This window comes from Thunnus thynnus, chromosome 20, assembly GCF_963924715.1.
Source record: "Thunnus thynnus chromosome 20, fThuThy2.1, whole genome shotgun sequence".
In the NCBI taxonomy this organism is placed as follows: Eukaryota; Metazoa; Chordata; class Actinopteri; order Scombriformes; family Scombridae; genus Thunnus; species Thunnus thynnus.
In genome coordinates, this window is record NC_089536.1 from 25,781,290 (window position 1) to 25,808,967 (window position 27,678).

The following is a 27,678-nucleotide window of genomic DNA, read 5'->3' on the forward strand; positions in this document are numbered from 1 at the left end:
GTTTCTGGAGCTTAACTCATACTATGGTAAGGATATCTCAGACTGTGCTGCTTAGATCTTTCCACCAACTTGTAAGTGCAATACTCAGTCACCGGAGTGCCTGTGTAACAAATTTACTACAACTTATCGCCACGCAATAAACCTGTAGCTTCTGGTCTAGCACCCCGGGGCAGTCGCCCGCTTTGCCTGGTTGGTAATCCTGCCTTGTCTTTAAGGGCCCACTCGTACTGCCAGTGTTGACACTCTCTCTCTGTTTGAATCATTCTCACGTTCCCTCTTGGTTCGGGTGTCTTGTTGTTGAAAATCAGTGTATGCATGTTGGGTTCAGGAAGGTTTTCCATGTGTCAAGGTCAGTTCTAAAAGTTGGGACTTCTAGTTGGGAAACTGAGTTATAACTGGATAACTGGATTCAAAATGAATCAGGCTCCCTTAATAGATAATACCAATCAATTAAAGGACGCCTTGATCAGCCCCAGTACATCCAGCAGATCCACTCAGGACATCCTCGATACTAATGAAACGTGTCTGATACATTCAAGATCAATAATCCTCATGAATGCTTGATTTAGCTTGTACAGCTCACAGAAACATAAACAATAGGAAGTAAAAATAGGGGGAAAATAGCCACTTTAACCTCTATTGATTAATATAAGAGATTAATGCTCCTACCTTCAAACAATCAATCAATGTATGTATGAAACAAATGTGATTTTGCTTTTTTAAAGAAACTTGTGTCTGGAGTCCTTCTAACACTTGGAAGCTAGTGTTAAGCTCTGATGCTGAACAAATCATGCTTACACAAAAGCACAGGCATCAAATTGGGAACAAAATAACCCTAATTACAAAATCTTACGTAGTGACACAGCGCGTGGTCAGTCATCTGAGATAAGTGGAGAGTAGTGCGCACAGATCTCTGCCGCTGTGTGTGCATGCCTGCTTTTTTTTCATTTTATGGGATCTGCAAAGGATTTAATCAGTCATGCTCTGTCTAATAGATGGGTTGTTCAGTGGAGCATGATGAGAGAGCATGCTGTCCCAGAGAGAGAGAGATGAGAGGAGGAAGACATGACAGTGTCTCTAAAATACAAGGCCTTGGAACACAAAGGAAAAGCGAGTTGACGCTGTCGTAAAGATGGAGCCAAGTTAGCTCGTGATTGCTGCCTCCACAGGAATCTTCAGCTTGAATTATGCACGCGCAGGAGTGTGTTCCAGTGAAAGAAAGGAGAAGGGCTAACTGTTGTTTGAAGGCACGTTTTGCCTCTTCACACAGAGGGAATGCTAGACCTGTCCAGGAGATGCACATCACTTACTGTATATGAGTCACTTTCTCTAAGCCTCCTCCACATTCCTGCCTCTACAGCTAAGCCTTCTGAGCTTGGTCAAATGATATAAATGCAAGTGCATTAGAATGAAAGTGCAGTTATTCCCATTTCATAAAATGTATTTGTTGGTAGTCTTAGCGATTTGCCATCACCCAAAATGACAATTTATGTTTTAATGTTTATTTTTCCTTTAATAGTTTGCACTGAAATGTCATTCATGTGGGTCATTCAGTGTGAATTAAAGAAATAGTTTTTGGTATCATGCTTATTTGCTTTCTTTTTGAGGATGAGATGAGAAGATTGATCTCAGCATAAAAGCTGGAAGCAGGGAGGAGGAGCTAGCCTTCATCATTTAAAGGTACAGTGTGTAGAATTTAGTGGCATCTAGCGGAACGGACATGGTAGAAATGGAAAATAATATTCATAAGTGTATTTTAATTAGTGTATAATCACCTGAAAATAAGAAACGTTGGTTTTTGTTACCTGAGAATAGCCCTTTATGTCTACATAGGGATCGAGTCCTCTTCCACGGAGCCTGTCATGTTGCATTGCCATGTTTCTACAGTAGCTCAGAATAGACAAACGAAACACTGGCTCTAGTGAGGACCTTTTGCATTTTTCACGAGTTTTGCGGCTACCCTAAGTTTTCCTACATGCTTTGAAGGGGAAGGGTTATCAGTTGGTTGCAATCTGCAACCTCACCGCTAGATGCCACTAAATCTTACACACTGGTCCTTTAAAACTGCACCAATTAAAATTTTTATATTGACAATGAAGAAAATTACCATGTAGAAAGACAAAGGTGTCACTCTTAGTGATGGACCACTGGATGTGTTAATAGGCAACTGATCATGTTCAGTATATCAGCTTTATTGACTTTATGCAGCCTGCCCATTTTTTGGATTGCACAGACAATTTAACCTATTGGCTGACTTCACATCTAACTGGAGTTCACTGAAAATCTGTGATTATTCACTGTTATCCTTAATCATAGTTTGCACCACATTGCCACTAGTAGCCAATCTGGTCATTTCTAAAACACCTTAAGTATGAAAGATATATATCCAAAACATACGTATCTATGAAAACAATATGTGATCCTGGCTATACTTGTCACATGTATGCCCCTACAAGCGGTGTTGTAGTCGAGTCACTAAGTCTCAAGTCCAAGTTGAGTCTCGAGTCCCCAGTGTTTGAGTCTGAGTCTGAGTCCGTGTCATCCAAGAAGAATCCGAGTCAAGTCTGAGTTGAGTCCCCGTTACCTGAGTCTGAGTCCAAGTCTGAGTCATCAAGATTGAGTCTGAGTCGAGTTCCAAGATGGGCTCCAGTGCTCCACTCTGGCACGGCCAAAGAGCTGACATACAAATAAAAAAGTTCTACCTTAAACAAAAATGACACAGTGACTGTGATTTCATATTAATATTAATGCTACCCTGAATGCAATTTTTCTGGGCCAGGAATATAAGGAATAAATTTTTTCTTTTTGGATTCAAAGGTATTACACATTGCGAGCTTTGTGTCTTCTTCACTCACGCTAAAGAACTTCCATACCAACGACATGTGTATGTGTGGCTGTGGCTTTCTGTGCGCTGTGTGCGCAACTTGCATGTTTTTTCTATATGTGCGTGTGTGGCTGTGGCTTTCTGTGCGCAACGTGCATGTTGTGTGTGTGTGGCTACACTGCATGTGCTGCACCTGCTGCTGTGTGTGTGACGGGAACCATAGTGAAGCTATGTGAAAATTTGACGGCAAAAATATATTTCTTTATCAATTAACAAGTTTGAGTCCTCGTCTTCAACTTCCGAGTCCGAATGCAGTCAATGCTCGAGTCCAAGTCTGAATCTGAGTCATCAGTGCTCAAGTCCAAGTTCAGTGACTGAAAATCAGGACTGGAGTTGGACTCGAGTCTGATTCCTGGACTTGAGTACTACAACACTGCCTGCAAAACATCAAGTCTTGTGGAAATAACCATAGTAGTATAGCAGTATGGAGTCAGATCAGTTCACAATTAATGAATGCACACAGAAGGATTCACAAATGTATTTTGGGATTTATATATAAATGACTCTCTCACAAAAATTTTTTTCAAAACACAAAAATATTTATCGTTGTATATAATTGTAAAAACAATACACATATAAAAAATAAGGTTCATAAATGTATTCTGATGCACACACAAATATTTCTTGTTTTTAATATATGTAATAGAAATCCACAAATATATGTATTTAAAAGTATTTGCAATTTTGATCAAAATTTGATACATTTATATACAAACTGTTGAACCTGCATTTACAGACTGCTTGTCATTTGTGAACTTCACTGCATTTGTGTGTGGGTTTTTTGAGGCTCCCCTGCTGTGGCTCGATTCACAAATTCATCTTTTTCAACAGGTCCGGAAACAGACATAGCTTGCCTTCAAAGTAAAAGTTACGCATTTTGAAGCGTGTTGGCTGCAGTGGTCAATTTAAGGAGAGCTAAACTAAATAAATTAACAAATACATTAAATAATGAAAATAATTCATAGCTTCTTTTACACACTTTGGAGATAAAACTGTGTAAAAGGAAGAAGAGGCCGCGGAACCAGCCCTGGGGATTTTCAAAGTAAATGCTCTGAGATGCAGTGCGCCGCTGCAGCAATTTAAGTAAGTCCAACTTTTATGTGTGTTCATGGTCTTGTTGTGTGCACGACTTTATCCAGCAATGCTAGCTGTGGTAGCTAACAAATTGCTGTTGTATGCTGATGTTACTTGTTTATTATTATCAGCTTTTTTGCACCTCATTTGGATTATTTGCTCATCTGTGTGAAATGCCTACATTTGTGTTAGAAGTGAGTTAACTGGACTCTCTTCAGTCATATTTGTAAAGATTAGAGGGGTTTGATGTACATTTTTGATTTATTAAGCTCTAGTGTGGTCAATGTATTCACAAATGTGTATATTACCAGCAATGTGTTTGTGTATGCACACTACAAAGTAATGTTGTAAATAATATAATAAATGTTGTGTCCCATTTTTATAGGTGTGGGTCCACCACTGGTCGGCTGATGCATAAACTCACCCTATGACTGCACCGGGAGAACCTGGAAACAGCCAAGGGGAAACTAGCAGCTGGTAAGTAAAGAGTAGAGTCTGTCATTTAGACAGTGATACATTTAGGTTGTTTGGGCTCTGGCACATTTGATTTGAAATGAAACAATGACTGAAGTGAAATTGCTGACTTGGTTTTAAGTAGTTTCACTGTGTTCACATCCATGCTGCGTGAACAGTGAAGCAACTGTAGCCCGCCTCCTTTTTTAGGTAGTCTGTAAATTTTAGGACAATGCAGGAGGAGGATGACTCTAAATATACAGGAAATGCAACCAGGGAGTTTTTTATGACCCAGCAGTGGGATGTTCTCGACTGGCATTGTCATTCATCTGACCTCAGTCCAGGTGAGCAGGTGTGTCACTTGCTGAAAATCAGGCCTAAGGCAAAAGTCCAGTTTGCAGTTCAGGTCTGGCATAAAATCACCAGGGGAGATATAAGTGTCCTCTGGGATCACAGACTTCAGGCAGTCAAATATTACACATCATGACTAAAGTTGGTCAAATGATCTTCGGTCCACTAAAGTTAGAAAACTTTAGTTACAAGTAAAAACTAAAGCTACAATTCCTACACTGTTCATCTGTGGATGTAAACACCATCAAGGTAAAGAGGAAATATTAACCTTACACTCATTTATTTTCTTTATGCAATCTATTTAAGACATCTGTTTTAGACTTAACAAAATATTTCTTTTATTACAGAGTTTCCAGACACAAGGGAAGACAGCTGTGGATGGAGTGTCACTCGCCTAGGATGCTTTTGCTTGGGTTTCACATGTCTGCTTTTTGAGTCCCTAACTGTATCTACCAAGACTGGCTTTTACAGTGATACATACACTCACAAAGCACTTCATTAGGAACAGCTGTGCAATCTCATTAAATCCTACACAACAGCTCTGCCATAAATTCAACTTTAGGAAACCTATACATATTTTGTCTACCCTGAGGAGGTGAACTCTTTTCAGTATAATGCACTCCAGCACACCACCGCCATCCACTACAACCTCAGTAATAAATAAGTAGGATTGTTATCTTTCTGAGAATGTCAACAAAAACTGAAAATGAATTTAATTGAATTTAAGCCCTGTCTTTTAATTTATTGGATAATTGGAAGAGATGGTTGATCTTTGGACAGTTTATGTACAAATGTATGTACAAAATGTATCATCTTGTTTTTGTCATATGACCTCTGTCTTCTTCAAAATAAATAAAAGGTATACTCTCTCTTTGTTGAAAATTTCATCCACTTTTACCTGCTAACGGGCCAAGCACTTCAGTGGCTCAAATACCAGTAACTATTTTAGTGTTTTAGTATTATATTTTGCACCATCAAACCAGAGACCTTTAGATCTTCAGTCTAACACTCTCCCAACTGAACTATTTCAGCCCACAGCAAGGCAACTTAATAGTACGAAGTAGCATTTTCTTGGCCTACCAGTTTTCACCTTTTTATTTCACATCGAAGTTAAACAGAGGCACATATTCTGCGCAGTCGCACCAGGTTTACCACTGTAAGCCTTTTTAGAGGATCCAGTGTCTAGCCAAGCCAGGGTTTCATTTAACATGCTAATTGAGAGCCATCCCACTAAGCTTAATCACTTGAGACACCAGTGCTCTACATTCGACCAGCACAAACACTGGTGTGCTTGCAATATTTCCAATGAGGTTAATTCAGAATTCATGCGTGCAGATGTGGCAGGCGAAATATTACAAATACCAGCAAGTGTGCTATGTAAAACCGCTGCTCCGATATTGGTCTACTGTTGGGTCTAAGGCTCAGTAGCCAAAAACAATATTGTGAGAAGCACCATATTGAAAGAGGAATTGTAGTATCCCATGAAATTGCGCTCCAAACGCCTGAACAGGGACTTGAACCCTGGACCCTCAGATTAAAAGTCTGATGCTCTACCATCTGAGCTACCCAGGCTCTGAACCTTTGGCAGAGGGATTTTTTTCTAGAGAAAAAGTATCTGAAAAGGCCAAAGGATGGTTCTTTCCACAAAGCGTAATGTCTGGTAGGGGCATACGTGTGAAAAGTACAGTCAGGATGGCATAATGTTTGGTATGTACGTATGTGTTTGATATGTAACTTTCACTATGAAAGTGTTGTTAAAATGAGCAGATTGGCTACCGGTGGCTGTGTGATGAAAACTATGTTCACAGAAAACACTGAATAATTAGCAAGTGTCGGTTAGACGTAAAGTCAGCCAATGGGTGAACTTGTTTGTGCAAAAGCGCTCCTTCATTTTCAAAGTTGCAGCTTCCAGGAGTACTCTGCATACATCTTAAACTGTCGCTCTTGCACATGAGTGGAGGGCGGCAATGAATTGTGCAGAGTAAGATCTTTGTTGTGCTTTTCTCTCAATCTGCTTGGAGAAAGGCCACCAGCAGAAAACCCCCGCACGACTGTAGCATTGGCATCTGTGGCTGACCGACAGAGACAGCCCAATTTGTTTTTGCCGAAACCCGGGATCGAACCAGGGACCTTTAGATCTTCAGTCTAACGTTCTCCCAGCTGAGCTATTTCTGCCCGCATGAAGGCAACTTAACACTAGAGGGTAGCATTTCCTTGGTCTACCGGTTAGATCCAGTTTTCACCTTTTGATTTCATATTGAAGTTAAACAGAGGCGCATATTGTGCGCAGTCACACCGCGTTTATCACTGTAAGCCTTTTGAGAGGATCCAGTGTCTAGCCAAGCCAGGGTTTCATTTAACATGCTAATTGAGAGCCATCCCACTAAGCTTAATCACTTGAGACACCAGTGCTCTACATTCGACCAGGACAAACACTGGTGTGCTTGCAATATTTCCAACGAGGTTAATTCAGAATTCATGCGTGCGAATGTTGCAGGCCAAATATTACAAATAACAGCAAGTGTGCTATGTAAAACCGCTGCTCCGATATTGGTCTACTGTTGGGTCTAAGGCTCAGTAGCCAAAAACAATATTGTGAGAAGCACCATATTGAAAGAGGAATTGTAGTATCCCATGAAATTGCGCTCCAAACACCTGAACAGGGACTTGAACCCTGGACCCTCAGATTAAAAGTCTGATGCTCTACCGTCTGAGCTACCCAGGCTCTGAACCTTTGGCAGAGGGATTTTTTTCTAGAGAAAAAGTATCTGAAAAGGCCAAAGGATGGTTCTTTCCACAAAGCGTAATGTCTGGTAGGGGCATACGTGTGAAAAGTACAGTCAGGATGGCATAATGTTTGGTATGTACGTATGTGTTTGATATGTAACTTTCACTATGAAAGTGTTGTTAAAATGAGCAGATTGGCTACCAGTGGCTGTGTGATGAAAACTATGTTCACAGAAAACACTGAATAATTAGCAAGTGTCGGTTAGACGTAAAGTCAGCCAATGGGTGAACTTGTTTGTGCAAAAGCGCTCCTTCATTTTCAAAGTTGCAGCTTCCAGGAGTACTCTGCATACATCTTAAACTGTCGCCCTTGCACATGAGTGGAGGGCGGCAATGAATTGTGCAGAGTAAGATCTTTGTTGTGCTTTTCTCTCAATCTGCGTGGAGAAAGGCCACCAGCAGAAAACCCCCGCACGACTGTAGCATTGGCAAAAGTGCTCCTTCATTTTCAAAGTTGCAGATTCCAGGAGTACTATGCATTCATCTTAAATTGTCGCCCTTGCACATGAGTGGAGGGCGGCAATGAATTGTGCAGAGTAAGATCTTTGTTGTGCTTTTTTCTCAATCTGCTTGGAGAAAGGCCACCAGCAGAAAACCCCCGCACGACTGTAGCATTGGCATCTGTGGCTGACCGACAGAGACAGCCCAATTTGTTTTTGCCGAAACCCGGGATCGAAGCAGGGACCTTTAGATCTTCAGTCTAACGCTCTCCCAGCTGAGCTATTTCTGCCCGCATGAAGGCAACTTAACACTAGAGGGTAGCATTTCCTTGGTCTACCGGTTAGATCCAGTTTTCACCTTTTGATTTCATATTGAAGTTAAACAGAGGCGCATATTGTGCGCAGTCACACCGCGTTTATCACTGTAAGCCTTTTGAGAGGATCTAGTGTCTAGCCAAGCCAGGGTTTCATTTAACATGCTAATTGAGAGCCATCCCACTAAGCTTAATCACTTGAGACACCAGTGCTCTACATTCGACCAGGACAAACACTGGTGTGCTTGCAATATTTCCAACGAGGTTAATTCAGAATTCATGCGTGCGAATGTTGCAGGCCAAATATTACAAATACCAGCAAGTGTGCTATGTAAAACCGCTGCTCCGATATTGGTCTACTGTTGGGTCTAAGGCTCAGTAGCCAAAAACAATATTGTGAGAAGCACCATATTGAAAGAGGAATTGTAGTATCCCATGAAATTGCGCTCCAAACGCCTGAACAGGGACTTGAACCCTGGACCCTCAGATTAAAAGTCTGATGCTCTACTGTCTGAGCTACCCAGGCTCTGAACCTTTGGCAGAGGGATTTTTTTCTAGAGAAAAAGTATCTGAAAAGGCCAAAGGATGGTTCTTTCCACAAAGCGTAATGTCTGGTAGGGGCATACGTGTGAAAAGTACAGTCAGGATGGCATAATGTTTGGTATGTACGTATGTGTTTGATATGTAACTTTCACTATGAAAGTGTTGTTAAAATGAGCAGATTGGCTACCGGTGGCTGTGTGATGAAAACTATGTTCACAGAAAACACTGAATAATTAGCAAGTGTCGGTTAGACGTAAAGTCAGCCAATGGGTGAACTTGTTTGTGCAAAAGCGCTCCTTCATTTTCAAAGTTGCAGCTTCCAGGAGTACTCTGCATACATCTTAAACTGTCGCCCTTGCACATGAGTGGAGGGCGGCAATGAATTGTGCAGAGTAAGATCTTTGTTGTGCTTTTCTCTCAATCTGCTTGGAGAAAGGCCACCAGCAGAAAACCCCCGCACGACTGTAGCATTGGCAAAAGTGCTCCTTCATTTTCAAAGTTGCAGCTTCCAGGAGTACTATGCATAGATCTTAAATTGTTACCCTTGCACATGAGTGGAGGGCGGCAATGAATTGTGCAGAGTAAGATCTTTGTTGTGCTTTTTTCTCAATCTGCTTGGAGAAAGGCCACCAGCAGAAAACCCCCGCACGACTGTAGCATTGGCATCTGTGGCTGACCGACAGAGACAGCCCAATTTGTTTTTGCCGAAAGCCGGGATCGAACCAGGGACCTTTAGATCTTCAGTCTAACGTTCTCCCAGCTGAGCTATTTCTGCCCGCATGAAGGCAACTTAACACTAGAGGGTAGCATTTCCTTGGTCTACCGGTTAGATCCAGTTTTCACCTTTTGATTTCATATTGAAGTTAAACAGAGGCGCATATTGTGCGCAGTCACACCGCGTTTATCACTGTAAGCCTTTTGAGAGGATCCAGTGTCTAGCCAAGCCAGGGTTTCATTTAACATGCTAATTGAGAGCCATCCCACTAAGCTTAATCACTTGAGACACCAGTGCTCTACATTCGACCAGGACAAACACTGGTGTGCTTGCAATATTTCCAACGAGGTTAATTCAGAATTCATGCGTGCGAATGTTGCAGGCCAAATTTTACAAATACCAGCAAGTGTGCTATGTAAAACCGCTGCTCCGATATTGGTCTACTGTTGGGTCTAAGGCTCAGTAGCCAAAAACAATATTGTGAGAAGCACCATATTGAAAGAGAAATTGTAGTATCCCATGAAATTGCACTCCAAACGCCTGAACAGGGACTTGAACCCTGGACCCTCAGATTAAAAGTCTGATGCTCTACCGTCTGAGCTACCCAGGCTCTGAACCTTTGGCAGAGGGATTTTTTTCTAGAGAAAATGTATCTGAAAAGGCCAAAGGATGGTTCTTTCCACAAAGCGTAATGTCTGGTAGGGGCATACGTGTGAAAAGTACAGTCAGGATGGCATAATGTTTGGTTTGTACGTATGTGTTTGATATGTGACTTTCACTATGAAAGTGTTGTTAAAATGAGCAGATTGGCTACCGGTAGCTGTGTGATGAAAACTATGTTCACAGAAAACACTGAATAATTAGCAAGTGTCGGTTAGACGTAAAGTCAGCCAATGGGTGAACTTGTTTGTGCAAAAGCGCTCCTTCATTTTCAAAGTTGCAGCTTCCAGGAGTACTCTGCATACATCTTAAACTGTCGCCCTTGCACATGAGTGGAGGGTGGCAATGAATTGTGCAGAGTAAGATCTTTGTTGTGCTTTTCTCTCAATCTGCTTGGAGAAAGGCCACCAGCAGAAAACCCCCGCACGACTGTAGCATTGGCATCTGTGGCTGACTGACAGAGACAGCCCAATTTGTTTTTGCCGAAACCCAGGATCGAAACAGGGACCTTTAGATCTTCAGTCTAACGCTCTCCCAGCTGAGCTATTTCTGCCCGCATGAAGGCAACTTAACACTGGAGGGTAGCATTTCCTTGGTCTACCGGTTAGATCCAGTTTTCACCTTTTGATTTCATATTGAAGTTAAACAGAGGCGCATATTGTGCGCAGTCACACCGCGTTTATCACTGTAAGCCTTTTGAGAGGATCCAGTGTCTAGCCAAGCCAGGGTTTCATTTAACATGCTAATTGAGAGCCATCCCACTAAGCTTAATCACTTGAGACACCAGTGCTCTACATTCGACCAGGAGAAAACACTGGTGTGCTTGCAATATTTCCAACGAGGTTAATTTAGAATTCATGTGTGCGAATGTTTCAAAGTTGCAGCATGCATCTTAAACTGTTGCCATTGACATGAGTGGAGCAATGATGAGTTGTACAGAGTTTACTTACCAGCTGCTAGTTTCCCCTTGGCTGTTTCCAGGTTATCCCGGTGCAGTCGTAGGGTGAGCTTATGCATCACCCTACCCATGGTGGACCCACACCTATCAAATAGGGACACGACATTTACTTTATTATTTAGAACATTTCTTTATTTTGTAGTGTGCATACACAAACACATTGCTGGTAATATACACATTTGTGAACACAATGACCACGATAGAGCTTAATAAATCAAAAATGTATGTCAAACCCCTATAATCTTTACATACATGAGTGAAGAGGGTCCAGTTAACTCACTTCTAACATAAATATAGACATTTCACCCAAACTTAGATTAGCAAATAATCCACCTGAGGTGCTTAACAGCTGATCATAATAAATGAGTAACGTTCGTTAGCTACAACAACTAGCATTGCTAGTGTCGGTTATCTTCTGAAGCTAACAGTTAGCTATGCCAGTGGGGAGGTAAAACAATTTAAAAGGTGTTTGTTTGGAGAGGTTAACTGGATAAAGTTGTGCAAACAACAAGACCACAAACACTCATAAAAGTTGGACTTGCTTAAATGGCTTCAGCAGCTTTGTGCATCTCGGAGCATTTACTTTGAAAATCTCCGGGGCTGGTTCCTCCACCTCTGCTTCCTTTTACAAAGTTTCATCTCCAAAGTATGTAAAAGAAGTTATCAATTATATTAATGGTTTAGGCTACTTGTTTATATTTAGTTCAGCTCTCCTTAAATTGACCACTGCAGCCAACACTCCAGCCATGTTGAAAAAAGATGCATTTGTAAATCGAGCCACAGCAGGTGAGTCTCAAAAATCCCACACACAAATACCATGAAGTTCACAGATGACAAGCAGTTTGTAACTGCATCCAAATATGTTTTTGATGAAATTGCAAATACTTTAAGATACATAAATGTGTGGATTTCTATTACATATATTTCAAACAAGAAATATTTGTTTTTTCATCAGAATGCCTTTGTGAACCTAATTTTTTATATGTGGATTTTTTTTTACATTTATATACAACAATAAATATTTTGTGTGCATTGAAAAATATTTTTGTGGATAGAGTAATTTATATATAAATCGTAAAATACATTTGTGAATCCTTCTGTGGGTGTTATAATTAATTACGAGATCTGACTCCATATTGCAGATATTTTTTCTCTAGAAAGATACCCCTGCACTACAAGATCAGAGCCTGGGTAGCTCAGACGGTAGAGCATTATACTTTTAATCTGAGGGTCCAGGGCTCAAGGTCCTGTTCAATCTTGATGCAATCTGTTCAATTGCAATGGTTTCTGCTATTACTTTTTCAATATGGTACTGCTAACAGTATTGTTTTTGCCAAGTGAACCTTGAACCCAAGAGTAGATCAATATTGGAACAATGGTTTGGCAACAGGCTTAAAGTGGTAAAAGTGGTGCGACAGGGCGGAGTTTGTCCATTTGATTAATATCAATATGAAATCAAAAGGTGAAAACTGGCTGTAACTGGTAGGCCAAGGAAATTGTACTTAGCAGTACTAAGTACCCTTCCTGTAGGCTGAAATAGCGAGAGCATTTGACTGAAGATCTAAAGGTCCCTGGTCTGATCCGGGGTTTAAGCAAAAATAAACTGGGCTGTCTTTAGAAAGAAACACTTCAATTAAGAAGATCAAATCCTGGGTATAGTATAGAGATAACAGAGCACCAGACTCTTAATCTTAGGGTTCAGGGTTGAAGTCCCTGTTCAGGCTGGTTTGAGTGCAATTGCAATGGTTCTTGCATTTGTTTTATCAAAATGGTATTGCTCACAATATTGTTCCCATGTTCTTTCAACTCTGTCAATCCTTCATGTTGTACGTTAGATTATAACTGGTCAGGTTTTTACTAAAATGTAGATACAAGGTGATCACATAGCTTTTTTTTAAAGAAAAAATGTCAAGCATTCCTTGTTTTCACCTTCTCAAATGTGAATCTTTGTTGGTGTTCTTAGGTTCTTATGATGGTAAACAAAATATCTTTGGGTTTTGGACTGTTGGTCGGACAAGAATTACAATTCAAAGACATTACCTGGGTTTTTAGGAATAGGGGCATTTTTCACTGTTTTCTGACATTTCAGATCAAACTTAGAGTAATAATCTCGAAGACCATTTAAATAAATGTCTGGTAAGTCACTATCACCGAATGAGGTAACACAATGCTGACTGAGGCCACGACCCACAGGTGAAAGCCCTTGCATTTGCAGTATTACGAACTGGGTGTCAGTGGTGACATTCCCAGGAAAAATAACAAGCAGCACACTGTTAGTGACACATTTTTCAGCAGTGGCTGGTCTGCCAAAGAGGAAAGATGGTGCTAACGCAACAGACTCACTTGTCTTCAACTCACTTGTGTGTGAAGTGGCGTACTGTTTTTTTTCCCAGCCTCTGCTAGCGTTGCCAGCTGCCAACTGACTGACATCACACAGGTGACACTGTTTGGATCTCGGGAAAGTGAGGTCCAAAAACACAGCTGCAATTACTGCTTATCGCCATAGGTGCTGCCAAAGAGAACGAAATTGAGATGTTCCAGATTGTTACTTTAATTGGGAATATAATAAGTAGAGTATTGGGCAGTGAAAATAATAGTTTGTTGCAATTGCATTTTTTAGCAAGGACTGGCTTTTGCAATGGCTGGTCAGTGTGGCTCCTCTCATTCTGTCAAACATTATCTGGCTGGGAGGAAACTGCAGTTGGACTTCTCAAAGGAAAAAAACGTTCTTGTCTGATAGTTCCAAAAGGCAAACAGCCCAAATATGCTGCTAGGGTCAGATACTTTAATGTGTCCTTTGTTAATTTGATTTCATTTTTCAAGAGACACTAAAATCCCTGTTACCATGTTTTACATGTTTAATGATGTGCACCAAGTTATTTTAAGACAGTGATGTCAGAGCAGTACAACACCATTGCAGTGACTTCCTGCTTACATCTAAGGAAAACGAAGGGGTTTGCTTTAGATTTAGATAAAAAGGGAACACTTCTTCAGCCCTGCAATAAATATAACCTTATATAATATATATGCTGTAAATATTTTGAGGATATTTCTTGACTTAATTCTGTTGTAGGTTTTGAGACTGTAGTCATTTTATATTGGACAGTATTATATTGAAAGATATTTCTAATACTTTGTCCACCTCATTTACAATTATAGAGGAGAAAGAATAATGCAATTTAAATTTAGGTTACATTACTGTACATTTACATTACACTTCAATGCACACAGGCTTGGGCTTTTATTTTTCTCGTCACTCAGTGTATGTTGCTGGATCCTGGTACCATGTGAGGAGATTTTATTAATGCACCAATACTGGAGGAGGCTTGAGTAATTGTGCAGGGCTTTGGAAACATGCAGCACATTCCTGCCTCCAGCAGCAAGTCTTCAGGCTTCATGTGCTCATTCTGACTAGCCTGCACTCATGGCTCAGGCTCAGGCTGGATATTATAGATGCCCCTGGTTCATGGCAGCATTGTTGGCAGCTTCACTCTCTGTATGTGCAGAGGAAACATAATTATTTCTTTTACAGGCATTCTGAAAGCTTATAACAGCATGTTGTTGTCAGTGTCAGGAGCTGGAGGCATGAGTGCTACAGGTTGAGCTAATTAGGTTATTAAAGAGCACTGATCAGTGATTGGACAGAGAGATGTGACAAGCTTGTTTTAGGCTTATTTCTTTTTTTCTTTATTAGTGAAGTAAACACACCATATAACATATATGTATGCATGAGGTAGATACATCCATTGACTAGGAATTAAATAAGAAGAAAAATGTAAATATAATTATAGTTGAGGGTTGCAAGGAGGAGAAACAAAGAAGAACAAAACACAAATAAGTTAGTGGCACGTAACAGATGCAATATTAATACTTGGAATAAAATAAATAAAGCTATAGATATTTGGCAGACATCTGGCTCAAAGGGTGAGGTTGTAGCAAAGTTGAAAGGGATAGGGACTCACTCAGCTCCTCAGAAGAGAGGCTGGCGAGGTTCGGCAGTGCCCCCAGTAAGAGAGAACAAGATGTCTGTGGCAGCGTTTTAAAATTCACTTGAAGAAGAGTGAGTCAGTGTTGCCCGTGCGCTGGCTGCACCCAGAACTTTAGGAGGAGGCTGACCAGTTGGGGGTGATTCCCTGTTTGGTATAGTTAGTTAACAGAACCAGGCCCTTAAGGAGGGTGATAGCCCGGCATCTTAAACCAGAGAGTAAACCAGAAAAATTTTCAGTGCTGACTTGTCTTAATTATGCAGGCTGATAAATTAACCATCACACTCTTAAGTCCTGATTGGTTTAGATAGATCAGCACAAGAGGGAAAAAGGTACACTCCAAACTCTTCAGGGAGTTCTGTTTGAATGTTAATTGTATTGTTTTGCATTCCAATTGTCGATACCTGTGATCAATTTACTTTATTGTTTTTCAGTTTGGTCACTTGTGGCAGATTACCATTGTGAGATACTATGAGATCTCACTGATCAAAATATTGTACAGTGGATAAAAAAACCACTGTGGATTCTACTTTTTGCTATTAGATGAGCACAAGACCATCTGGACAGATTTGCAATAAATAACTCTTGGCAACAATAAAGCAGTTCAAATTATCATGGATTATTTTTCACTGAACAAGCAACAATATCTCTGTTCATCTTTTTGTTATCCGTCCTTGTGGATAACAATAGTACATTATTATTTATTAGTAAACTGATAAGTGAGATGTAGTGCTCTTAGGTAATTCTCTCTGTTCTGTCCAACTGCAGGATTTGAAGAGAGTGCTGTCCTTCCCACCATACCCCGGGGATTACCTGCATCCAGTGGTGTATGCCTGCACAGCAGTCATGCTGCTCTGTCTGCTCGTCTCCATCATGACTTATATTGTCCATCATAGGTAAGAAGTCTTTAACAGTTGGTGAAGGGCTTGGGTTAATATTTATTAATCCTTTGAACCCAGTTGACGAAATTTGCTCGAAAAGTCTTACTTCTCCTTCTCAGTGTCATTACTCTGTCAGATCAGAAAACACACTCATACACACTCAGCACCACTCACTCTTTCCAGTGATGTTGGTATCTCTAACATGGATAAACATTCATAAATCTGCTTAGAAAATAGAGCATTAGTAGCTAATGCTGTGTCAAAATCAAAAATTTTGCAACATTGATACATTTTTGTAGCATTATTAATCATTTTAATGACTCATCAACATGATTCTAATATCCCTGGAACTCTCCTCCATCAATTAATATACTGATATTTATGGTGCGTTGAAAACATGTGGACATACAGGCAAAAAATACACGTAATTCCAAGTTACCAAAAACATACTTTTTCCATAAAAGCTGCTCTAGAACATGTACAGTACCACTTAAATGCAAACTGATTACTTTTTTTAGTAGCCCAAGTTACCCTCACAATAATAATACATGGCATGCCTAGCTAAGATGTGTAGAAGCAAAAGCCTGCAAATAAAGGGAGTGAAAATAAAGTATAAAAGTCAAGGGTCCTCTTTTTGTGATTTGTGATTGAGATTTTAGCAGCATATGTCATAGCTGTCAGAATGAATTATTCACCACTACAGCTGCACTTACGTTACTCATTTAATTTTATTTGCTCACTCTTACACATGTACGAAATGTTACTTCTTCCACTTTTTCTCAAAGCCAGAAGAAGTTCCAGTCAAATTAGCTTTCACAATAATATTGTTTTCAGAAACCTTCTGGTTTAGTGTGAGTACACAGCAGTGGGTAAATAGTAGGTTAAGTGTGTTCTTCTTAATAACATTTACTTCTATTGATTTTTTGCAGTGTGATCCGCATCAACAGGAATGGCTGGCACACACTCCTCAACTTCCTTTTTCACACTGGGCTGACATTTGGAGTTTTTGCCGGGGGCATCAATCAGATCAACTTACCTTTTGTGTGTCAAATTGTGAGTTGTTCTTTCCTACTTTCTCAGCAAATATTTGTCAAAGCACTTGAAAATGTTTTCTTTATGGTATGTTAATTCTGAAAGAAGTGAAAGCCTCCTCAGTCGTTGGTTGAGCACATCCAGTGTCCACAGAAAACCTGATATTCACTGTTCACTGATTGTTAAGTTAAATGGTCACCATTTGCTTATTAAGTGAATAAGTGGGGTGTGGTTCACTGGGACACTGGTACCTCCGGCTCAACACTGGTTCTCAGTGGATGAAGTATGATAGTATTTTTTTCTGTTAATCATGATGATACATGATTAACAGAATGATACATATGCTAAATGCTAAAATTAGCATGCTAACATGTGCACAATACAATATGAAGTATTACTTTTAACTGAGTAAATTAGCTCAGGTGCTGGATGACAACTGCTACAGTATGTCTCGTCAGAACACATAAGCAATGTTTGTTCTTCATTCCAAGTGTAATTAAAGATTTATGATTTAACATAGAAATTAAAAATGAAGTACTGTTCAGAGAATGTTCTTTTAACTTATACTAAATTAAAGGAACATTTTGACATTTTTGGAAATAAGCTTTTTTTTTTGTTGGGAGTGAGATGAGAAGATACTACTCTCATATCTGTCTGTAAATATGTAGCTGGAACTAGTTTAATTGGGGAAACAGCTAGCCTCTCTGTCTAAAGGCAACAAAACCTGCCTACCAGCAACTCTTTGTGCTAAGCTAAGCTAACTGTGTCCTTGCTCTAGCCTAATAATAGATATCAATCTTCTGATCTAGCTGTCAACAAGAAAGTGAATAAGTGTATTATCCAAAATGTTGCAATGTCTTTAATTCAAACTTGTAATGTATAAGAATGAACTGTTGCAGCCAGTACAAACAGATTTGCATAATTATAAATTGCATCCAGACATTCAGCAGGTACTAGTTAAAACCTTTTTAATCTTGAGAATGGTAGAGTTCAGCTATACAATCTAACAAAACTAACATTAGCTGATTTGGAAAAAAGGGGAGTTTTTCCTTACCACTGTCGCCAAGTGCTGCTCATGAGGGAATTGTTGGGTCTCTGTAAATTAAAGAGTACGGTCTAGACCTGCTCTATGTGAAAAGTGCCCTGAGATGACTTTTGTTGTGATTTGGCGCTATATAAATAAAATTGAATTGAATTGAATTGAATTGAACTGAATTGAAATGTGAAGGTAGACGCACAAAGCTAATCACTGAACTGAAGAGGTACATTTGAACTAAATAAATGAACAAACAAAGCTTGTAGCCATATTACAAAATACCAGTTATAAATACATTTACCTGTATCCAAAACATGAAGAGAAGTGAGAATAGACTTACCACAGACACACTCTGAACTGATTAATTAGTCTTGATTGAATGCAGCTGGCTCCAGCTCTGCCTATTAAAATGTCTTGCAGGTGGCCCTAAAACATTGCTTAATTTAAAAATTCTTGGCCTTTTTTAACAATAATGTTTGCTGTACATAGTAAACAAAAATATTGGAGTAGTGTGGTAGCATACCAACATTTGCTAATCAGCACTAAACATAAATTACAGCTAAGGCTCATGGCAATACTGTATTAGTTTTGGAGGAATTATAAACTTAAGTATTGAACATGTTGAAAATTTGACATGATAGTGGCACTGGATAAAAAGTCAAGAGATGACCAAAGTTAGACCAGAGTTCATCCAGAGGTGAACATGAATGTCTGTACCAAATTTTAAAACAATCCATCCAATATTTGTTGAGATATTTCACCCTGGACCAAAGTAGTGGACGAAACGACATTGCCTTCTTCAAAGCCCCACGTACATCCACTATGATCTGATCAGATATTGAGTCCAAAGGGAGGGGAGTGCTTTATATAGGATCAGTACTGTATATGGCTTTGAAGGACCAACATGACAACAAGTGACACTGTGACACCGTAACTTACTTCAACAACCACAGTATCACATCACTGTATATAACTTGCATACAGATAAATATGATAATAAAGTCATTTTTAGTTTTAGTTTCCTATGTCTTCAATGATTCTGTATCTGCACAATTTTACTGTACTGTAACTACAATGAATCACAAATTAAATGTAATTATGATATGGGTGTAGTGCATTTTTAACTCTTGCCCACCACAACATAACATTGTGACTATTCAATTAGCAGCATGATGCAAAAATAGTAGGACAGAGTGCAATTTGTGGTGTGGTGATTTCCCAGATGTCTCAGATACATGTACAGAACCCCAACACGCACACACACACACACACACACACACACACACACACACACACACACACACACACACACAAGCCAATTTGGACAATGGACGGCTCAAATCAATCTCTGTTTATATCTTCATCTATCTTAGGTTGGGATCGTGCTCCACTATGCCTCTTTGTCTACGATGCTGTGGCTGACGTTTACTGCTAGAAACCTCTGTAAAGATGTGTCCAAAGACCCGCTTCGAGCCCATGACAGGAATAAGCCAGCCCAGACTCGCACCAAACCAACCATCCTCAGGTAAGCTTTGCAGACTTCAGGATTCTAGTCTGTGTTTATGTGCACAACGGGGCTAAGCAATGTTTTGATGAAATCACTAATCAGCAATGAAGTGAATTAATCATAACTGCTTCACTGGGTTCTGTCAACAAGCAGCACCCTGCTTTTCAATATCATCATCAGAGTTTGATGTTAGAATGCTTGAAAGATGTTACTGTCCTGGTAACACAGTAACAATTATAGCTTTGTCGATAAAGACAGAGCAGGCGTGTTTTGTGTTGTGATGAGCCAACTGGCCCTTATTCAATTCATCCTTGAGTACCCTTGAAGACTTGCAGAAAGTCATTAACAACAATACTCGGCTATGTGATCCTTCCCCAACTTACTAATCTCAGTATAGTTTGACAGTATGAGGAGCTGTGAAGGCAATAAAATCAAATAACTGGCAATATACGGAGGTTAGATACTCTCGAAATGCCATTTCATCTGGACTTTAGGCCGTTGGCCAAGAGCCAGCACATCTAGTCATCCGTGGTCATTACTCTTTAGAGCACATGGGCCTGCACTGTGACACTATGGAAGAAAAACACGCAAAACGTTATAAAACTAATTCATAGGTTTAATGGGTCATAACAGAAATTGAGTACTTCAATTTGACACAACCGCACAAGCACTTCATCCCAGTGCTCCCCAGCGCTTTTGTGCCGGAGAGAAACGTTGTATGGACATAAGTCCTTACCAAGGTTGAGACTTACCAAGTGTTAACAGCAGTGCATGGTTTGCAGGTGTTTTTTTTTTAAGGAGTCACTTTTGTTGATCAAACTTTTACATAAAAGTCAAATATACAGCTACAGGTAAAGTAGAATTGTTTCAGGTATTATCTATTATTTGAGTCAGTGTTTAATGATTAGACTGAGTTTTTTTGGGAAACATTAGTGAAATGTAAAAGTCCATCATTCAGTTGTTCATCATCAAAAAGTTGTGTCAAATTGTTTCAGCATGTATCCACAAATTGAGACAGAGATCTTTTTACTTTGATGAGATCATTTTATTCAGCTGGATTTTCTTAGAGCTTGTTACCCTGCAAAATCCTTTAACCAGCATCTACACTTAATAATTTTCACTTTTGTATTAATTTCTTTTTGCAGATTTTATCTTGTAAGTGATGGAATCCCTCTCATAATTGTTGGAGTTACAGCAGCATTTGGTATGGATAACTATGGGAGCAGAGATGACGCTTTGTAGTAAGTATTCACTTTTTTCTAAGCAATCATGTTTTCAGTCATTGCAAAGAACTAAAATAAATGTTTTTGTCCCTGTTTGTTTTTTTCAGTTGCTGGATGGCATGGGAACCAAGCCTGGGAGGTTTCTATGCCCCCATGAGTCTTCTGGTCTTAGTCATGTCTGTGTACTTCTTGTGCACCTACATCCAGCTCAAACGCCACCCAGAGAGGAAGTATGAGCTGCGGGTCCTGAGTGAGGAGCAGCAGCAGTTATCATCCAGTGAGTCAAACCATCAGTGCCACACTGACACTGGGGCAGCTTCTGGGCTTGCAGCAGATTGTCCGTCATTTGCTACAGGTATATCAGTGCTGGCCAACGAGCACTCATTTAAATCTCAGCTCAGGGCCACAGCGTTCACCCTGTTTCTGTTCCTGGCTACCTGGGCATTAGGAGCGCTGGCAGTATCACTGGGACATTTTCTGGATATGATATTCAGCTGCCTGTACGGGGCGTTTTGTGTCACGTTGGGACTCTTTCTTCTCATCCAGCACTGTGCCAAACGTGATGATGTGTGGCACCGATGGTGGGCTTGTTGCCCATCCAAATCCAAGACAGAGGATGGAAATGGGAACGGACAGAGCCAGAGGCAGGAGCTCCATCAGCCACACTGCCACCTGAACTCCCCGTGCTCAGGCAAGCAGCCGCTACTTTCTCCTCACCTTGTGCAGAGTTCTTACCACAAAATTGCACCACCTCAGAGCCTCACACCCAATCACACAGGTCCATGCTGTGTGGCTGTCATGAGTCCTGTCGCTGCAACCCCTGTCTCACCTCTCACTGAGCCGGTGCCCTCGCCACGTCCACAGTCGCTTCCTGATGAGCTCCCTCGTCCCGCTCTGCCACTACAGAGCTGCCTTACAGACAGAACTAAGTCACGCTCTTTCAACCGCCCACGCCCATGTCTCCAGGACTACCGCTCTCACATAACATCCACCAGTATGGACGGGAGTGTTCACAGCTCCCACCTGGACAGCCCACACACTGTACACCACCTCGAAGGCTCACCGCTGGTTTCCAACAGCCCACACCCAGACCTCCAGCTGCCCTGCCCTAGCCCTCACTTGGATAAGCAGCTAGCTTCCTGCCATGGTTTGCAACGCCAGACCTCCTGCCACAGTGTACAAGACTCAATGACTTCCTGCCACAGCCATGCACACAACATGCATGACAGCATCACTTCCTGTCACAGTCTCCTTCTTCCCTCTCATGGGATCCACACCTGCCAGTGGCACATGTATAGCTCAGCTGATCACTCTTCCACAACAAGCTGCTCTGAAAAACCCGATCCCTTCACCTTGCAATACCAGCAAGACCCAGACACATACAGCTACATGTCAAAGACAACAGACAAAGAGAAGGATAGTCTCTGCGTAGAGATGGAGCAGAAAGGTTTCCCAAGAAATACTCTGCCTCGGCATGGTGCCATCAGCCGGCGAGGCACCATCGGCCGAAACAGGAGCCTGCAGGAAGATGGCCTGTTTGGGTCAGACGCCACAGGAAACATACGGACTGGACCTTGGAAGAATGAAACCACCGTATAGTTTTCTTATGCTCGTACCTGTGAGACCACCCTGTAATGATATTACTCTGTACGTATTTGGGTCTCATTGCCTTCAGATTTGCCCTTAAACCACAGGTTGAGTTTTCTGTGAGGCCTCATGTCCTGATGATCTTCCAGAACCCTTTATGACAAAGTTATCTTAACTTTTAGAGTGATACAAAATCATTTTTATAAAGAATTTTTCAACACCAGACATTTAAATTAATGTGGAATTAATTTTCTGCTCCATGCTGTTTAAAGTTGAAATCAGTGACTCAGTGTTTAGCACAGTCACAGCAAGAAGGTCCTGAGTTTGAACCCCACCAGTTCCATTTGGGGCTTTTTTGCGTGGAATTTGTATGTTCTCCCCATGTTTGCATCAGTTTCTCCAGATTAATCCTACAGTCCAAAGACATGCAGGTCAGATACAAGGAATACTCCTGCCTAGAGGTCTTCATACGTACAAAACTGTGTGCCCAATTTTGAACAGACTAGTGGAAAATGTACCCAAATTACACGTCTGAGTCACAAGGAACTGAGTGGAATGGTTAAGACTATTCTTTACTCCTACTAATGCCCTTCACCAAGGCACTGTGATTGATTAGCATAATTTATTTCAGGTGTTGACTTGCAAATTTCAAGCTAATTACCTGTTAGCTAACCCAGTGTTTCCAAATCACAGTTGTTTGTCACTCAGAGATATGACAACCAAAATAAATTAATACTCTTTAAAGATCTCAAACACAAGGCTCATTAATCTAGCATTTGGAGAATCTTAAACTTGAATATTGTTTACAGATCTCAAACAGCCACAAGCTCATTAGCTAGCAAATGGAAGCTCCAATCATCTTTCTGATCCTGCACCTGCTGTACTGTAGGTTAAGTTGGATTTTGGAGAAACTAAACCAAATGCACAGTGCTTAGTTGGGGCCTGGGAGTGTAGAGGATTCCCATCAATTCACATAACTATGCCTGCCTGCTTAAAGAGCTTGAATTCTCAGCAGCCATCATGGAAGAAAGAGCAACACCTGCAAACATTCCCTAATATAATATGCAATACTAACTGATTGCACCTTTAAATACTTGGACTGGTCTGTTTGAAAAAGATCTATATTTGTTTGTTATTATGTTTCTAGTGACATTGCTAGACACACAATATAATTTGTAATATGAGTGGTTACACATGTGATAACACTTGCGAGCATGTGTGTGTTTTTTATGTGTGCAACAGTGCATGAGTAGATACATACAGACGTGGTGTGTTTGTGCTATATGTATTATTATTGATCCACCCTTGCAGAATTTTAAATTTATGAATATCTTGATTAGATTAGAAGATTAATTTGTGAAAACTATAAAGATTTTCTAAAGAGACACTTTATGTATGCTGCCAAATAGAGTCAAATAGACTCTTGTCTGACAAATATTGCACTATTTCTATAGTAACCCTCACTTGGTGAGATAATTCCCCCCCAAAAAAAGAAAAAAAAGAAAGTGCAGTGTGCTATAATGCAAAGACTTTGTATAGTGCCAAATTGATGTGCCAGTTTTCACTGTGATGAGAAACTACACACAACTCATTGTGAGTTTTGTGAGATCATACAGAGTTTGTAGCATCATACAAACTTGAACTCAGGTTTTAGAAGATCATCAGCAACCCTTCCAAGTTGTTCCTGGAACTTCTATATGTTTTCATCAGGAGGTGTTTCATAAAGTAGGAATACTCATTAAGCTTAGCTTACTTCAGTAAATCAGGCTTATTTTCTGTTTCATAAATCAGGTGGTGATTAGCCTAGCTTAGCATAAAGACAAAGCAGGGGGAAATGGCTAGCCTGCATCTCTCAAAAGTACAGAGGTAAGTATAGACGAGGGGTGAGAGGGGGTAAGTTAGGGTACTTATCACAGATAAAGTGAACAAGCTAGTTTCCCAAAATGTTGAACTATTCCTTTAAAGTCATGAACGAACTTAAATCATATTAAATTAGTCTGATCACATTAGCTCTGAATTAGCCATATTAAACAACTTGATCCTATGAGCATTCATTCTTGACCCTTAGGAACAGTTGTTTGAATTACGTAATCTTAACTAAACTCAAAGTCGACTTGCTTTTTCCAGTGCTTTCAACCTGACAGCTGCCTTGGTTGTCTTAGAGTTAGCTCACGTGATGACCACTGGACTTCCCGACAACTGAGACAACTTCATCTGCTGATGCACACTGTGATATGTATCATTCTGTGTTTAAGAAATGTTTTTGTGTGTTTGCTATTATCCACATAAGTGCATAATAATAACCTCTCTTTTTTTGTTTGCTCAAATTTAATTATTCTTTGCATGGTAATTTCTCTACAATATAATTTTGCTAAAAAAAAAAAAAGGTTTTCTGTGCTCAAAATGTCCCATAATGCACTGAGAAAAGAGACAAATATGATGCCAGAGATGCAGTTCTGGAAAAAGCTAGTCAGTGGGCCTGTATTTGTTGTGTTATTATTATTTTGTCAGGTTTACTCCTGATTCAGTTAATTTTGTTTACTCAAGACAAGCACTTCACATTAAAACCTGCTTTTCTGAGCCTTCTTTATGAAACACCCCTCTGATTCATGGTAATTCAGTGGCACATTTGGAACAAGTGAAGGTGCATCAATCTTTTGAATTTCACTCAGTTAAACACATTTTCTTCTACGTTTAAACCATTATGAGGCCCTCTTACAGGAACTAGTGCTAATTGAAAGAGGGATGAGTTATATCACTCTGTTATATATTGTAAGTTAAACACAGATGTTCACTTATGTATAAACATATCCCAGTTTGATGGAGGCGTAGATGTGATCATCAAACGACACTAACCCTCAGCCTAACGTTGATGACTGTACATGTGATGTGTCATTGTGTCCCAGTGTTGCGACAGATTTAATGCTTCAGGGTTTCCTGAACATTTTCACAGGCTGGGGGTCAGGTATCAACTGAAAGATGCTGCCCAAACACAAAACCATTTTGATGTGGCATTTTTCATTTCCCACTTCTTTTGTGGATTTTTCAACTGTGTAAAGAAACAAAGAGACACCTTGTAAGACAACGGGAGTACCAATATGAGCACTGTGTGTTGTCTGTACTAGAAATAAAGATTTACTGTGATACACCGCATTATTCATTGCTCTTGTTTTGTACACCATAGCCACTGTTGAGGAATTTTTCTTTTCTTTTTTTCGAGGACTTTGGCTGTAATTACATGATACAATTTAAAAAACTAGACATAGTGGGTATTTCATAAACTCATTCCAGTATTTTTAGACTCAATGTGTTTAAATTATGTGTTAACACTAACCCTAACCCCTTTGGACCAAAAACAAATGATTTTGATACAGCATTTAAACCTTTATTCGAAAATAAAATAAGCTTACTTAGTATATAATTGTACAGTTAAATATGAATACATTCCTGAATACATTTACATTTTTACTTCACTTAGTATTTTCTATTTTCTTCTTTAATTTCACAGGTGATTATTTCATTTATGCTACACTTGATTAAACACCAACTCTGGCTAGTAATGGAAAGCTCAGAGGGAGCATGTGGGGTGTCATCTCTACAGAGGCCATTCATTTTTATTTTATTTTTTATTATTGTTATTATTTACCATTGGTTACACACAGTTGGTGTATTGGTTTATGTACTGTTTGCTGGTAGTAAATATTTAAGGTTTAATGTGGAGCTCAGTACTGGGCCCTAAACGTTTCATTTTACACATTAACAATTTTTAAAGGGTCAAAAATATTGTAGTTTCTTTTGTTTGTTCTGTAGATGATTTAAAAGCCCCCAAAATGTATTTTCTCAACCACCTTTTTACTTTGAGTGATGGGATTCTACATTAACTGACAATTTTCTGCCAAAGTTAGAACAATTTTGGTTATTTCATGTGAGATGTTTCTATCTGTACTGTTTTGTCTGAGCTCTTCTCACTGGTTTGAAGTGATCAGGGCAGTGATCATTGCACCAGTCAGGATTAGACAATATTTGAGATCAAAATCTAATCACAGTTTTGTGATTGTTTGCTTTTGTTGTCAGCACAGTCAGTCAAATCTGATCCATCCACACCCACACAGACTTGATGAAGAAGACGAGTTAAGTTTTTGACTGTTGAACTCTTCATAAATAATAACTCATAATTCAGTTTTCCCCCCTAAACTTTCACTTTTATTGTTGCTTATTTAGTCATGAATATTTAATGTTATATAGAATTACTTAAGATGTGGTTTAACATGTGGGTGCATTGATGTGGATAATTAATAACTAATAATAAAGCTAAATGGAAGGCGTGGCTTTTTTGATTTTTTTGGTAGGATCAAAAAGTTATGAAGTCCCAATATATATAGACTGAGTTAATATTGAAAGCATGTTCAGGACATATTTTGGATGTAATAATGTAGATTAATAATGGACCATAAACTCTCTTGGAAACCTCACATAGCTTACAAGACAAAAGTGTCCAAACATATTGTGTATCTCTGAACTAAACAAAGTGCGTGTTGAATTATGAGGCACTTCAAATGTTGTACAACAGAAAAAAGCGATACAATTTATAGATAAGGTGGAATTAAGGAAACACAACAGCAGAAAATTCATCAAGACACATGTAATGAAACATTAATTTAGTTGAAATAAAAGCTCTGTTAGTTATGTATAGAGCCAAAACGAACATTTGCAGAGGTGGTTGTATTGAGATTGGATGATGATGATTGTAGGAGGAAATTTTATTTGGGTTTGTGGAGTCAAACTATGGAGCCCTCTCTGGAATAACTTATTAATATTAATTATTGATTTAGTTCTATGAACATGCTAGACATTGATGGTTTCACATTATATGTATATGGGATAGAAAAGAAGATGATGTGTTTACATATCAGAAGTGATCAATAGCACTTCATAGAACATCCATCCCATTCATCCATTTTCTAGAGGGTCGCAAGGCAGCTAGAACCAGTCTCAGTTGACATTGAGCGAGAGGCGGGGTACACCCTGGACAGGTCGCCAGTCAATCGTAGGACTAACATATAGTATAGAGAGACAGACACACATTCACACCTATGAGTAATTTAGAGTCACCAATGAACCTAACCTGCATGTTTTTGGTCTGTGGGAGGAAGCCAGAGTACTCAGAGAGAACCCACGCAGGCACAGGGAGAACATACAAACTCCATACAGAAAGGCCCCAGCTGGCGGGTGGGTTTGGACCCAGAA

At 39.8% G+C, this 27,678-nt stretch overlaps 1 protein-coding gene and 8 non-coding genes across 9 annotated transcripts in view; 1 reads left to right on the top strand and 8 right to left on the bottom strand.

Moving 5' to 3' along the window:
• The window catches only part of adgra1a (adhesion G protein-coupled receptor A1a), a 28,599-nt gene extending 3,019 nt beyond the window's left edge, over positions 1–25,580 (top strand). Inside the window, exons 2-6 of the mRNA XM_067576718.1 lie at positions 15,934–16,061; positions 16,976–17,099; positions 19,488–19,639; positions 20,767–20,862; positions 20,952–25,580. Coding sequence (XP_067432819.1) covers positions 15,934–16,061; positions 16,976–17,099; positions 19,488–19,639; positions 20,767–20,862; positions 20,952–22,443 — 1,992 coding nt within the window. The 3' untranslated portion in view covers positions 22,444–25,580. The remainder of the gene's footprint in view (positions 1–15,933; positions 16,062–16,975; positions 17,100–19,487; positions 19,640–20,766; positions 20,863–20,951) is intronic.
• On the bottom strand, positions 6,262–6,334 carry trnak-uuu (transfer RNA lysine (anticodon UUU)). Its single transcript has one exon. It is a non-coding gene; the product is annotated as a tRNA-Lys (tRNA).
• Positions 6,865–6,937, bottom strand: trnaf-gaa (transfer RNA phenylalanine (anticodon GAA)). Its single transcript has one exon. It is a non-coding gene; the product is annotated as a tRNA-Phe (tRNA).
• Positions 7,415–7,487, bottom strand: trnak-uuu (transfer RNA lysine (anticodon UUU)). Its single transcript has one exon. It is a non-coding gene; the product is annotated as a tRNA-Lys (tRNA).
• Positions 8,207–8,279, bottom strand: trnaf-gaa (transfer RNA phenylalanine (anticodon GAA)). The gene has a single exon. It is a non-coding gene; the product is annotated as a tRNA-Phe (tRNA).
• Positions 8,757–8,829, bottom strand: trnak-uuu (transfer RNA lysine (anticodon UUU)). Its single transcript has one exon. It is a non-coding gene; the product is annotated as a tRNA-Lys (tRNA).
• Positions 9,549–9,621, bottom strand: trnaf-gaa (transfer RNA phenylalanine (anticodon GAA)). Its single transcript has one exon. It is a non-coding gene; the product is annotated as a tRNA-Phe (tRNA).
• On the bottom strand, positions 10,099–10,171 carry trnak-uuu (transfer RNA lysine (anticodon UUU)). The gene has a single exon. It is a non-coding gene; the product is annotated as a tRNA-Lys (tRNA).
• trnaf-gaa (transfer RNA phenylalanine (anticodon GAA)) lies at positions 10,702–10,774 on the bottom strand. The gene has a single exon. It is a non-coding gene; the product is annotated as a tRNA-Phe (tRNA).
• Positions 25,581–27,678: the final 2,098 nt, after the last annotated feature.